The 15,807-nt window shown below is 34.7% G+C and overlaps 1 protein-coding gene across 2 annotated transcripts in view; it reads right to left on the bottom strand.

Moving 5' to 3' along the window:
- Positions 1–753: 753 nt before the first annotated feature.
- Positions 754–15,807, bottom strand: part of LOC132701464 (zinc finger protein GLIS2 homolog) — a 53,880-nt gene continuing 38,826 nt past the window's right edge. The window contains exons 2-4 of one of the 2 annotated variants that reach the window (XM_060669401.1): positions 5,658–5,811; positions 4,405–4,646; positions 754–1,538 (exon numbers count right to left, since the gene is read on the bottom strand). In XM_060669401.1, coding sequence (XP_060525384.1) covers positions 905–1,538; positions 4,405–4,646; positions 5,658–5,765 — 984 coding nt within the window. In that variant the 5' untranslated portion in view covers positions 5,766–5,811 and the 3' untranslated portion in view covers positions 754–904. Of the gene's footprint in view, positions 1,539–4,404; positions 4,647–5,657; positions 6,328–15,807 lie in introns of those variants that run through there. The other variant, XM_060669400.1, reaches the window with a different exon arrangement.

Here is a 15,807-nt window from a genome sequence, read left to right as displayed (position 1 = left end):
ATAAAATTTTTAACAACGACTAAAATTCATACGAAAGGTATGTAAAATTTCTGTGTTACTTTACTTACCGACTAGTCCACTAGATTTTAATTGTAGCTTAGAGCACGTAGTATTTAAATTGTCTGATACATTTCAACATTTTTGTTTTGTGTTGTGTTTTTGGGTACATTTTTGCAAAACAACACAAATATATTCACTGACAAATGACCGTGAGAATTGACAAACGTCAAAATTCAATCCGTGCCGTAAGATCCCGGAAATGTCCGAAGTGGCTCGGATCCGTGGAAAACGAAACTGAGGTGGTAAAGTGACGCTTCCAGCACTCTAGCTCGGTGTGTAATTAGGTAATTTAGAGACGAGTATAGAAAATAGTATATTATGCAACAAGTGCGGCAAACGGTATTTGACTCACGAGTTCGAGTGAGTTAAAAAGTTTACCGAACGTGTTGCATACTATACTTTTTCTACGACCGTTGGTTTTTGGATACATTTTCGCAAAACACGAATACATTCACTGACATGACTGTCAGAATTGACAAACGTCAAAATTCAAAGCGTGGGAAATATCTCCGAAAACATTCGATTGCTCCCAAACCCGTGCGGTAAAATCCGGCAAATTTCCGAAGTGGCTCGGATTCGTGGGAAACGAAACTGACTTGGTAAAGCGACGCTTCCCGCACGCTAGATGGGTGCGTAATTAGATATTTTACAGATGGGAGTAGAAAAAAATATTCAATAAGCGTAAATGTCAATGTCTATTTTATTATTATAATACAAGGATAAACTCTTATTTTTATATATCACATTTCAATATTGCTTTAAGCCCAATTAGCTTAGAAAAACAACACAATGGCCACGCGGTAATACTGGAAACGAACAGTCTATAAAAAATGCCCTCTTGCGGTTATATGGTCTTCCTCATGCTTAAGTCAAGCGGCACGTCCAAATCGACTTCCATACGATTCGGTTCCATTTCGAACGGCCTGTAAAGCTTATGCGTATACGATTCCGAGAATCTGTAACCGTCGTTCTTAATATCGATCAACGCTCCTATCCTGAATATCTCGTTGGAGTTATCCTCGTGGCATTTCGCAACTTCACTGGTGGGCTTGATGACGGACACTCTGGCCGGCGAAGGTTCTTCTTCGTAACTGACTGTTTGCGCTTGATTTTCGACGTCCGCGTCGTCTGTTTTCTGGAGGTTCGAATCCAACGAAGGACTGTTCTCGTTAAAAAAATGTTTATACGTTTTGACGTGCTTCCTCAGGCTGCTCGGGTCGGTGTATCGTTTAGGGCAACCGGCCACTTTGCACTGATACGGTTTCTCGACGGAGTGGGTTCTCGTGTGCTTGAAACGGTCGCTCGAGTTGGAATATGCCTTGTTACAGCCGGGCACCGGGCAAATGTATGGCTTTTCGCCGCTATGCGACCTCGAGTGGATTTTTAAATTTTCGGCGCGGGAGAACGACTTGTCGCATTGGGTGCATTTGTGAGGCTTTTCGTTGGTATGCGTCCTGACGTGGACCAGCATTTTATATCTGAAAGAAAAGAGCTGTCGTTAAGTAACTGCCAACTTTAGAGGTCCGAGTTTATTTGGCACGAGCGGAGCGATTGTTTAATAAGCGAGCGAATTAAAAAGTTTACCAAACGTGTTGCATACTATACTATTTCTTCGGCCTTTAGTTTTAGTTCACTGACATGATCGTCAAAATTAACAAACGTTAAAATTCAGGGAATATCGCAAATACCAAATAAAGAGAGAGGTTTAGACGAAGACATACAGATACAAGCGCTATTAATAAATTTATTAATAATTATTTATTAATAATTATATTAATAAATTTGGGTTTGTAGACTGGGAAGCATCAAAAAGTGTAATATTAATTATGTTTCAAATATTAGACGAAGATAAACAAGGACGCCAATGCAGATCGGAATAAATAATTCTCACTTTGATTTGGTCGTCGTGAAATGTGAAATGAAAATACTTAATGGGCCATGAAAGCCTAAACTAACTTGTCGTGCTTTAAATAATTGTTTTTTAATTTTTTACTAGCTATTGATAAATTATATTGCTCATTGAATAAATTTAAAAATCATCAATAATTTTAGCTGTGAGAACAATTTTGCACACGTTTTTAGTAACCTTTCATGATTCGTGATAATCGCCGTACTATGAGCGCAATGATTTATTTCAAATAATTGAGAACCTTTAAACAAGCACATTTATGACAGGTTTGGCTTTTTGATTAATTAAACTGCAACTGAATCTTTTATCTGAGTCACTGTAAATATTATCAAATACAAACATTGTAATGTAAACAAATCATAATTATTTTCTCTCCAGGAAAATTCTTTCTCCACTTAAACGCTTTACCGGCGTCCCTCCCGCGCTTCCGGAACGCCACGATACGGACAAATGAACATATGAACAAATACGGCCATCTCAAAATTCAAGCCGTGCGGTAAAATGTCCGAAAACATCTGACAAAAAATTCACGTGGTACCGTGACGCTTTCCGCACACTAGATCGGTGTATAATTAGGTATTTTGTAAAAGGGATTACAAAAAATAATTTTCTGCTTCCTACTTTAACCTAACTAACTAACCAAAACTATTAGAATTAATACTGCGAAGGCGGGTCTATAAAGGAGGCGATGGGACAACATAGCCTTATTTTATCTTCGATTTTGTTTTGAATTTATTTTCTGAATCTGATATATTTTTGACCTAATTTTAAAATTGTGTTCTGAATGCGACAAATTTTTTTTAACCCCGTTTAACTTGAACATTTAAAAAATGGATTGAATATGACAGAGACAGAGACAGAAAAAAAAAAGAAAAAATGGAACAAATTAATTTAAAAATCAGGTATTATATTTCACGAAAAATGCTTGTTATCGTAAAACAGACAATATATAGGGTTTGTTTAAATGGAACAAACAACATTTTTTTAAATCCATTGTTGAATTCTGTGTTAAATTTCAGGCATAATTTATAAATGGAATTCGAATTCTGCGTCAAATTTTACGCCTAATTCATATAGCACCTATCTCTTACTTATCATAAACAACAACAGAAATTTAATTTTGAAATGAACAGGAAAGTAGCTGGATGTTGACATCAAGTTCTTTTTTTAAACGGAAAACACGTCACATTTTACGCATAATTCATCGAGCATAGCCTATTTTTTGCTTTTTATAAGCAAAAGAATAAAAAATAAATTTAATTTTGAATTTCAATTTTAAAATTGAAAGAAAATTTATATAAACGAAATTATTGTATTAGGTGTTGAATCTGCTCACCATTAACTTATTAAATTAGGCTAATAGGTTTAAAAACCCTTTGAAAATATTGCTCGGGATTTGGCTTATTCCTTAATTAATTATAAATTTAAAATCATCTAAATTTTGTGGTTTCCCTTACACACTTTTTATATATACCCGTGTAAAATGGGGCGGATCTGTGTTTATCAAGCATATCAGGCTCATTTGAATTTGGCCAAGAAGCTGTGAGAGTACAAATTAAGTCATTTTAAAGAAATTGTAAACGTCGCTTTCTAGTAAGACTTTGATTGAAGAAATAAGATCCGATAATTTTTTTATTCAAAATCTCTATCCAACCATTTATTTTTTGTAGATGTTGTGTGTGTGTGTGTGTGTGTGTGTGTGTGCGCTATAAAGTTTGTTTTAATTCGGATCAATGGTCGTAAAAGAAGTTCAACTTGTCGATAAACCTGTGAAGTTTATTTAATCCGATTATTAAATAGTTATTCCGGTCGTGCCAAGCAACTTTAGTTGCGAGTTAGTACGAATTACCCTGTATATCTGATGTTTCGATACGCAATGTCCCTACACTTATGTCAGAAAATCTGACTTGTTTTTCAGAAATTCTGACTTTTGCCAGAAATTCTAACTTATTCCTCAAACATTTTCCTAATTAAATTAAAAACTATATTTTATTTCTGGTGGCCTTTTAGCACTTTCATACCTTCAGCAACTCTATTTTTGGAAGTTGAGCACAAGATTCTTTTATTTTCAAAATCTAAGAAATTAACACCAATGATATAAATTAAAATAAGTAATTTTCATAATTTTCTTTTAAAAAAATAGATGTAATAGATCTCCACAAATCCTTATTCTTGAAATACCCTCCTGTATAATGTGCAATGACATTGAAGGTCCAATAACAAATGTTGACAAGAGCCTGTATAATTTAAACTGTTTTTTTTTCTCTACTCCTAGTCACCAGGTTTATTTCTTGTGTGACCTTTTGAATAGTTTTATATTTAATTGATAAGAGCTAATGTTTTTTGGTTTACCGCTTTCTAGATCGTTTGACTATGCAACAGTTCAAAGCGTGCTATTCTAATACCAATTCCCAAAAAAAAAAAAAAGCCATTACCTCGCGTTAAATCCTTTGTTGTTCCTGTTACATCCTTCCCATCCGCAATAGAAAAGTCCCCCTGCACCGCTGAACGCGTGGGTTTTCGATACATGCGCGGCGAGTTGTTCTAGCGACGAAAATGCTAGCCCGCAAGATTTCCAGCAGCATTGTGTTCTGGTATTTTCTTCCTTTTTCAGTGCCGGCTTTTGAATCGGTTTCGGCGAAACTTCAATGCTCGAGATCGAATTTTCACTATCGCTCTGCAAGGGAAAAGTGTTTAAATCAATGCATTTTTATTTAAAAGCAGCACTCCGAACGATAGATCTTTTTATGAACCCTACTAAGGAGGACGAAGTAATCACTACAGTTAAAGCTTTAAAATATAAGAAGTCTGAGGGATACGATGACATTTCTTCCAAATTCCTAAAACTAATACCGGCAGTTGAACTGACGTACATACTGCGAGTCAAGAATTTTGTCTGACTGCTTGAAACATTCCCACATCAGGGAGGATCTCCAAAACTGCAGACCAGTTTCCTTACTATCGGCTGAGAGTAAACTTTTTGAAAAACTTGTATATAGTAGTCTTTTTTAACCTCAAGGAAAATTTTAAGTGAATGTCAGCATGCCTTCCTTACAATAAATCAACTACTACTGCATCGTTTGAGGTGATTTCTAGAGTGATCGATAGTTAAGATAAGAAAATTTTGACCATTTGACTTTACTAAAGTTTTTGGTAGGGTCGCCTTGTGTAGAAAAAATATCATACGCCGGAATTAGAGGACTAGCCCACAGCTGGTTTGGAAACTATTGTCGTAGAGTTGGACTATGATCAATTGAGAACAGCTTGTTATTCTCTAAGACCGTTAACTAACACACAATGTTATGTAGTATATTTCGTATGGAACTATTGTTTAGGAAGCTGGAGCTGGTGACAGCCGCCCTTCATCCTACAGAAGAGAGGTAGTAGAATAATATCAGAGCTTTTTAAAACCACCAACTAAATTATAAATCGTAGGCAATTAAAAGTAAAAGTAAAAAAGGTACGCATGCAGAAGCCTTTTCCATATTCGTCATTATCTGCAGGACCATGACTGTTGTTTGCATACTTCGGTCTATGCATATCTCCCATATTATATTAAAAATTATAACTCATACTATACTTTTTTTATACCAATATCAATTTCTATCTATGCATCTATTACTCATTATTTTATTTTGTTTTCAATACAGGTTTTTTGAAAATAAATTATTCTTTTCTCTTCACTTACCTGAGTACTGTTAGGCGAACAAGGGAGCAAGTAGTCTTCGTTGCTCTCCATGGGCTGTCTAAATGGCTCGAAACGTTGAAAGTAAGGGAACGAATCTTCCGTTCTCATAGGCGATGCGTAGGCATAGTATTGCAACGGTTGGCCGACCACCAATCTGGGATTGGAAACAAACATTTCTGTAGGTAGATGAGACAGATCACACTGAATTTAACATATAGGTATATGTAAAGAAACTACTGTTTATAGTCGGTCCGAATAAACCCACTTGCGACAAAATAACTAGTAATAATTATAACAGTATGTCTCAGTTTTTAATAACCTCTCGTATTGATAAGACCATGACAGGGCGGCACTTAATTAAATTGAAATTAAATTAGTTTGTTCAATTTTCAATGCACGCAATGCCGACATGTAATTTGGCGTGTCCGAAAATGACGGATTTTTCAAGATGCAGTGCGCTGAAGTTTGTTGTTTGGGTGAGTTCATTAAGTTTCGTTCTTCCGATATATTATTGTCTCTTTAAAATGAATGTGCAGTAGTTACAAATCATTATTGGCGCGAATTACTCAAAACGGACTGGAGACTATCATCAAGACATAAATCCTGATGTTTTGACGATTTTTCTTCTCGAGGTGGCTATCTATCAGTGGATGCCGGATTTCACCAACACCGGAGTAAGTAAACCATTGCACTAACTATTTAGAACCATCGTTAAAAATGTCTGGCTTTCGTAACAATGCGCTCGATACTGTCCTGTCACTATTAACGCAATTAATACACATCCAGGGGGGCAAAGTCGTATGTCTATTTATTTTCTGATTTTACATAAAGTTGCGTCGGAGATACTGGTTTGAACCGGTTTTCGACGTTTTCTGGCTTGGAGTCTGATAAGAACACAAGCGACTTGCCTGGCTGACCCAGGCACCGGCTTAAACCGGATTATGATAACAGCGCAGTTTATCAGTCGCTATTTTTAAGTTAAACACCACAGCATCTTTATTTGCGTCTGGGGAATATGTTAACTACCTTAATTCGTACGCATGTTTGCAGACTTGACAGGGAATAATAACGGAGCCACTGATACTTTCAAGGTGCTAATTGGGACCGCGTACTGTCGACCCGGTTTCTAAAACCATATATAGCTTTTCCTTTAGATGGATTATCGCGTTACACAGATTGCTTGTAGATCTATAGAAGAACTATATATTTTTTAATAATAGTAATAATCATAAATAGCCTTATTACATTAATTCTTAATAACAAAAAGGCTACAAAATTATATCGCGAATTGAATTTGATAGCAGAGGGTTAATAAAGTCACACATCTGGCACAGTCAGAGACTGTTACCAAATTTAGCATCAAATTAACAGACAGAAAGAAATATACAACGGTTGAAGTGGGAGTGGGAGGAAATTAAGGATAATTAGAAGATGAAATCTTGCTGCATTTTGACTACACGAAAGGGAATTTTTAAAATCATTTTTCAGGGGTAATATTTATTTATAATTTATTATGAGAAGGGCCTTTTCAAATGACCTTTTGGCTCAAATTGTGGACAAGCGTCCGAAATGAAACTTTGTTGTACGGGTTGTCCCAAACTCGAGAGGAACTGTTGGAAAATCGCAAGACACTTTCCGATTGCAACTTTTTCTCTTCTGCAAAAAAGTTTTAAGTATGACGTTGCCGTTTTGTGTGTTCTTAATGAACTTCATTGTATCATACTTAATGATTTAGTTAACAATAACCTCTCAAAATTGACAGAGCTAAATTTACACAATAAAATAAAGTGGCTATAAAAAAAAGCATTTATGTCCAGCAGCCTTGATATAGTTGGTGTTTTCAAAAACATTACAAATACATTTAAGGCTGATCCTAAAAATTTTTGGCGTACTTTGAGGAGACTTCGAGTGCACAGTAATCCTACTTTGATGTTTGAAAACAATTTTGGCCAACCTAATAGTTTTAATGTTGCTTTTACTTCTTTTGGAGCTGTTGGTGGTATTTATTTGGTTCTAATTCATTCCGTTTTGCTAAAGTTTGCCCTGAGCGAGTTAATAAAACTTTAATTAGTATTAAAACTAACGCTGATGGCTCAGACAATATTGATATAAAAATGATTCTTTTGACTACTCCATATTTAGTCGATCATATCACTTTCCTTCTGTCTGCTGACCGGGGTTTACCGGACTCATGGAAGCAGGCTGAAGTTATACCCGCCCCAAAGAAAGAGTGTCCAAGTAGCACTAACGATTTTAGAAGAATCAGGTTGCTGCCAAACATCTCAAAGATTATTGAAAAAATTGCAGCTAAACAACTTCGTCAGTTCCTATGCGATAACTAAATCCTCCCAGACACTCAATCTGGTTTTCGACCTCTTCACAACACTACTTATGCCTTGTTTCATGATTTATTGCGAGCAGCGGATTCTAAATTAAACTCTTGTCTCATACTCTTGGACTTTAGCAAAGCGTTCGACACCTTAGATCATTTCCTTCTCCTAGCTAAACTGGAATTCTTCGGAAAAAAATGTACAGCTCTTTCTTTTTTAAAAAAATTTCTTGGTCAAAGATACCAAAGGGTAGTTATAGATGCCATTATTTTGGAGAAGGGTGTTCCCCAGGGGAGTATTCTGGGACCCATTTTGTTCTCAGTTTATACAGCTGACTTCTCTAATTTTCTTAAATTTTGTAAATCTCATCAATACGCCGATAATACTCAGTTATATTTATCTTTTGTTGCTAGTGAAGCTTTAAATGCCGCTACCAAAATAAATTTAGATCTAAAAATAATTGCCGAGGTATGTGCGGCTCACAAGCTCTTATACTAATACTAAATGCAGATATTATTATTTGGAAATAAAAGGGAAGATATTGTAAAAAACGCCTGTTTTAAGATTACACTAAATGATGAGATTATCTCTCCTTCTTCAGACGGGTGTAAAAATTTAGGATTATGGTTTGACGGGGACTTGCGGTTTTCTAAGCATACTGGCTTGGTGTTGAAGGACATTGTATCTTCATAAAAAATTTCTCGATAAAGAAGTCAAACTTAGTTTTATCCCATGTCGCTGATATTGCGTTCCTAGATACACTTCGGTAACTTTTCAGAGATCTTTTAGCAATAACGCAGTTAAATTATTTAATGAAATTCCATACGCTATAACGTCCCTCCCTACAATAAAGTCCTCCAAAAAAGCTTTAATATTGTTTATTAGACCCGCCCAAAAAGCGTAGCAAAAACGTGTGAGTTTATGATTAGAGATTTAACGGTTCGGAAAAAAAACGGAAAATTTGTAAAAAAAAACACGTCTTTTTCAGTTTTTGTCCCAAACCTGCCTAAGAATTAGAAAAAAAAGGAAAATTTGACTTTTCTTAAATTAAATGCTAAATACCTAAACGAGTTAATATGTTATGATATAAATGTATATTGGTTAGTATAAGTTGCATCAATAAAAAAAATAAAAATTAAGATGCCTACTTTATTTCAAAATAATATAAAAATTAAAATAAGAACTCTTTGGTTAAGAAAACATAAACTCTAGAATACATAATAAACAAAAAAAAGAATAACTGAAAACGTAATCAAAATGCAAGTAAAAAAACGTCATTTCTGCAAAGCCAGTACACTTAAAGGGGTTTCATCGTCAAGGTCCGAGTCTTCGGAGAAAGAATCTGGTTCTGATTCCGCAGCATCGCCGTCCTGGATATTTCCAATTAATTCTATATCCATTTCAGCCCGCGGAACTGGCCTAGAATCCTAGGCAAATTTGTCATTTTCTTCTAAATTTAAGGTAGACTGAATTGCAACATATTTTTGTACCTTATCTTGTGTCAGTCTATTTCTTTTTTTAGTATGAATAACACCATCCAAAGACTAGTTTCTTTCTGACGAAGCGGACGATGGAGGTCCATTTAAAATTCTGGAAGCAATCGGCATAAGTGGCTGAGAGGTACACAACCCCTGCCACCATATAACTGGATCGGTACTGCTCGCAGATTCCCATAGAGAATTCCTACTAAAAAATCCCGTTTCAGTTCTGAAGTGGGCTAAATTTGCTATTACTTCTCCTGTATTTAAACGTAATAATTGAGACATTTGCGAAATAAAATCAATTGCCAATATAACTTGGTCTCAAAATGAATAGATTTACAACAAAATTCGAAGCGCTCTGTTACACATTTTAATAGGATTTCTCTAGTCAGGCAGGACAGGCCATCAGTATTTGCGGCAATACCATATATTGCATCTTCTATCAACTTAAAAACAAAAGGCACTTCTGATAATGGGGATTTATCGGACCCAATCATATTTGTTTCGCGGAAATGTGTAGGGGATTTACCGGTAAACAAGATGTCAGTGTTGTTACACTGCACTTATTTTTAAAAATATGTTTGAAAATAATTGTATTGAATAATATTTAACACGTAAATCTCCCTGGATATTAAAATGCTTTTGGGTTTCGTTTCCAACAAAAATTCAATTTTTCCCAAATTTTCCGGAAATTTTGAATCACTATTTATGATGTGCGTCTATTTCTTCTGTTTGTGATGTATATACGGGTGTGTATTTTGTTGACAATTATGGTGTTGGTGCCGTTGTTCTTGTGGTTACATGGAAGAGCGCAAATTGCGAATGTTGCCACTCTTGTATTGTTATATTGTAATATTGTTATATTGTAATATTGTTATATTGTAATATTTTGATTATCAATAAATACAGTGTATTATTTTTTTTTCAAAGAAACTTCCACAGGCTACTGTAATACTTTTTACAAAACTTCTGGATTCCTCCTGCGTCGGTTTTGCAAGTTCGACTCAGCAAAAACCGACGCAGGAGAAATCCAGAAGTTTTGTAAAAAGTATTATTATTATTACGTTAAACCGTCTCGGCTTATTTGTTAAATATTCGAGTTACAATTTCATTTTACTTTGGTAACTGAGTATTAGAATAGCAAAAAAAGACATTCTTAAAATAAATATTAAAATATTTTAGTTTTCAAAGAAACTTCCACAGGCTACTGTAATGCTATTTACAAATCTTCTCGATTCCTCTTGCATCGGTAAATTAATATTGAAAATTTAAAACCTTTGATCCCGTACGGTACCCAATGACACAGTCTATATTATTTAATCTCTTAGATGTTAAGTTCCCTTCATATATTATTGGATCGATAGTTTTATTTTTCTACAAGCCTAATGAAACATTAAACTATTTCTCGGTTTGCTAAAACTGTCGAATTATAACAAATTTTCATCTAATTTAGCAAACAAATTTGGATGCGGTTGCACTAGCTGGAATTTCTAAGTGCATTGTAATAAATACGTACAATATCGAAAACACCTTTTTTACTACAATAGTAAAAACTAACTGGCGCCTTAATAATTGACAACTTTAATTTTAGATTGCTGTATGCAATCCTTAATTCGCTTGCAACCTGCTCTACACATTTTAGCCGCGAATCTTGAGTTAGTACTAAACTTTTTCAACTATTGCAAAAAGGCGGTTTTTAATGTTATCAATTCGATTATCAGAGTCTCAAAATCATTTTTTTTTGCCAGTGAAGCTAAGCAAGCCTTTGCCGCCCTCAACTATGATTTGAACAAAGTTTACGACATGTCCACTAAGCATTGTTTATCATTAAATCTGCAGTATTCCTGTTGGATCGAAAGAGTGATAGGGCGAAATTTCTTTTCGATAATCGTTCTGGGGAGATTAATAATGAAAAAATTGAGTTACAAAGGTTTGAGATTTTCGGAGCATATTTCGAAATGTTTGCAACAGGCCTATTTCATGTTAAAATTTATGTATCAAAATCGTGAATTGTTAAGCAGGAAACATAAAGCAATGCTTTGCGAATTTCTGGTTTTATATTAGTTAAGTTATGGCGTTGTTACTCTCGAAAATCGATGAAATCGAATTTTTCGAAAGTATCTGCGCTCGTATAAAAATTTTATATCTCGGTAACGGTAGGTCCTATGGGATTGCCGTTGGTACAGAAATGATCACCGTCGAAGGAAAAATTTTTTTTGTCTGTCCGTTCTCCGCTCTCGTCTTTTGGTTTTACCTGAATAACTTTCGAACCGTTGGAGCTACAAAATTGAAATTTTCCTCCTTTTTAACTCTTCACGAGGCACATTAGCTTATAAGAAATGGCCCTGATCCGACGCCGGTATCCATCTTTTTTTCGCGATTTTCGACTGTTTTTTGGACCTTGCTATGAAACACGATAAGTGCCCGAGATTTGAAGCAATCGACTTCATATTTGGCACAGATATGCAGCTTTACCCCATGACGGAACCTATTGAAAATGGGGGGGCTGGGGGGTGGAGAAGTATCCTAAAAAAAATCGCGTGTGCACGGGTCTACAAAAAACATCATTTCACATTTTTCAAAAACTGTTTACGTGACCAAAACAATTCTTGAACCAGAAGAAGCAGAAGATACGGCTCTGTAAACTTTTATTCTTGACATTTTTCAAAAATATACTGGGTGCACAAAAAAAAACTGAAGAATGGGTGTCCCTATTATGAAAAATTGATTATAACTGAAAGACTATGATTCAGATCTCACTTTCTTTTATATTGCGATATAGACCGCATGGATAGAAAAAACTTTTGAATTTAAGGTTTTCACCTGTTGTCAGGGTGTTCCCGATATTCCGTGCTAAATGAGAAATGTGTTAAGTGTCCTAAATTTGCAGATATCAACTTCAAATTTAGCAGAGAGGTAAAAGTCCGCGTCCACATTTAAACGGTAGCAATGGGGGGCAATTAAATTTTTTAAAAATTTTTGAATTATTTTTGTTGGTAATTTTAGCTTCCAGAAAAATATGATTTCTTCCATAATCGATTGGTAAAATTCTTTAACCGGCAGACGCAGAAGATCCGGTGCAATAACATTCATTTCGGGTATTTTTTCGATTATATACAGGGTTTTCAAATTATAGGCAAAAATCTAAAAGACATAGAAAATTGGTCTTTTACAGGGTAAGTTATTAGCCGCAAATCAAAAATCGTCAAAAATATGGCTAATTGGTTCAAACGGTGTCATAGGCCGCATTGAGAGCTACAATTTTTGTATTTGCGGTTTTCGTTTATCGCATACGCTGCTATCCGTGTTGAAATCGTTATTTCGGGGGCTGTCAAGACGCGATGACGTCATTGATTATTACGGCGCACTGCATGGTTCAGAAAAAACGAACGAAACCATTAACTATTTCCAAAAATTCTTGAACCAGGGAACGTGGAAAATCCAGGGCTATAACTTCTACTTCGAACAATGATTGTATCATATACAAGGTGTGTCGTTTATGGGCAAAAAATCTAAAATATCCTAAAAATTTCCGTTTTTGTGGGTAAATTATTGGCGATAAATGAAAAACCGTTAAAGATGGGATAATTTCAGGTTTCGTCAATTATACGGGGCGCGAGATATTTGAAAAAATATCATTCGACAACGCTATTATTTGTGCAAATTTTAATATTTACCGATGTTTGCTGTAACTTTGAAGTTCGACGAGATATGGGTGCATGCACAATTAAATTACATCGATTTTGCGAAAGTTCCATAGTGGTCCGCAGGAGCACGATTCAAAAACAATGCGTCCCTTTACCACACGAAACCGTGAAGCTTTTTCCTTTTGTAATGAAAAGCTGCTTCGCGCTACGTTCTACGAACTTGCCTCGCCCAGTGGCGAATTTTCGAAAGCAATCTTGTTTAAACTAGTTTGATAAACAAAAAAAATCGAGTCTGAGGTTGATTTGTGGTATTTGAAATTTCGACGGAATTAGTCACACAAAGTTAATTAGGTAAATATGAAAAACAGAATACTAAGTAGACAATCTCCTTACCTCTTTAATAAAATAAGCTATCACAGCAACGTACATATTCTTAAGATTTAAAGGAACGCTCTCTTTGATATAATATTGTTTCATGTTTAAATAATTTGCAAATAAAATAAAAAACTTAAGCAATCGCAACCGGTGGAAAAGTAAGCTTTTTTTAAAAATATTGGATCAGTTTCTAGGTGACTGTGTGCTAAATGATATAAAATATTATTACTACTTTCTCTTAGCGGGAATACTAATCATTTTTTTTTACAACTTATAAAATGGAAATTTATGTACTTTTTTTCTTTTTCCTCGAGTTAGACAGTAGAGAACATCTTTAGTAAACCGAATCTCACCTTTCCGTCAACAAGTTAATTGTTATTGTTAAATTGCTTATAATTAAAAAAAGAACTTTTATTCATGTAATGGATGTAAAAAATCGTAAACAGAATTGGACCTAAAATATTACAATGAGGTATTCCCTTGTTGAGAGCCAAATGCTCATGGGTTGATTTCTTCAATATAACTTTTTGTGTTCTGTCATTCGAGAAAAAGGATACGAATTTACAAGACACTTCAGTGAATCCTAAGGCTTTTTTAAATTCAAGTAAAACTAAGGTAGTAAAGCCTTAAAAATGACATCTATTACATCAGCAAGAGCTCTTGTTAATTTTTCAAAGAAACTTCCATACTGACGCAGGAAGGAAGTTTTGTAAATAGCCTCAGCAAGAGTGCTTTCACAACTATACCCAGATCTAAAATTCAATTGTTTAGGGGGCAGACTTCTGTAAATATTGAAAAATGCTATTATTTTCTTGTTCATTATTTTCTCTACAATCTTAGAGAGTATAGGCACAATAATCGCAAATGATCAAACAGGAAGGTATTTTTTTTTTATTACGACTCGTGTTTGTTTCAACAGCCCAGGAAAATATGAGGACAAAATACATTCATTAATTATGTGGACAATATACTGTACAATTTTGGGGCAACAAAGTTGCATATTGTTGGTTCTCATTATCTTAATCTTAATAGTGTTAATTAACGTAATATCACAGTAATTTCTTTACAAAAAAAAAATTAAAACTGATATTCAATCCGCTCATGTCCCAGTCTTTGCCAACTTAGCCTTTAGGAGTTTGGTATTCAAAGTGGCCATTGACTGATGAATACGTCAGTTTTTAGTAAGGCTGCGGAATGTTTTCAGAGGTATATTTTCAAATGCGTTTCGTGCGTGGATTAGCAGGTTCGTTTTTTTATCTGTATAGCTATTAAGATAATACGAAGGCCGTAAATACAGCAAAATTGTTATATATTAAGCTCCTATGACGTTTTCGATCTTCCGCGCATCCAAATAAATTTCACACGCTAATCTGTACCAGACGTCACTTTTGTTAAACAGCAATGTATACATATTTTACTTATTACTGGTTAAATAGTACAACCTACATAATTCATATAGGAAACCCTATACCTATCTCTTACTTTTTTGAAGAATAAAAAACAAATTTAATTTCGAAATGAATAGGTAATTAGCTAGTACCAGTAAAGTTCTTAAATTGTTAGAATTACATTTCTGTCAGTAAAGAAAGTGAATATGTCACATCTAAATGGAACTCAGAGAATTAAATTTTTAATTTTCATTGGATGTGGAGACAAAACAAGAGCTCAAGAAGGAGTTGGGAACTTGTTTAAGGCAAAATATCCAGAAAGACACGTTTATTTTTGAAATAATAAATAATAATTTTAAATAATAATTGCTTGTTTCAAAATGGTTCAGCGGCATTTTCAATCTCGTGCCATAATCTATTTCGAGTATACTACTTTTTCATTCACGAATTCATATACCTTCAAACTGTAAAATCAATAGGATTCAAATCTGGACTCCTACGTGGTCAAGGTGGTTTGCTTTTACTCCGATGAACAATAAGCAAATTTATTTAGGTAGCCTCTAACGTGTCTCGAAAGGTGCGCCGGAGCGTCATCTGGCATGAAAATCATTTTTTTTTTCTTAATTCTAAGGATAGATCATTCAGACAATCGGCGAATTGAGTTTTCAAAAAATGCAGGTACAGCTCGTCGTTTAAATTAGGTTTAAATTAGGTAGATCGATGGGTCCTAAACATGTAACTATCAATTATTCCGCACCAAACGTTTATTTTAAATTGCTGTTGGAAATAACGTTTAATTGTCAAATGGATATTTATAGATAGATCTCACGCATGCTTATTTCTTTATCTGCGAGCAAATGTTGCTTCGTTTGTAATAGTATATTATGCATGTGTGGTAAAGCGCGTCACGAGTTTGTTTGGCACAAGCT

This window comes from Cylas formicarius, unplaced genomic scaffold (genome assembly GCF_029955315.1).
Source record: "Cylas formicarius isolate icCylForm1 unplaced genomic scaffold, icCylForm1.1 PGA_scaffold_4__25_contigs__length_36172078, whole genome shotgun sequence".
In the NCBI taxonomy this organism is placed as follows: domain Eukaryota; kingdom Metazoa; phylum Arthropoda; class Insecta; order Coleoptera; family Brentidae; genus Cylas; species Cylas formicarius.
Note: the sequence above shows the minus strand (reverse complement) of the source record. Positions and strands in the feature narration are given on the sequence as shown.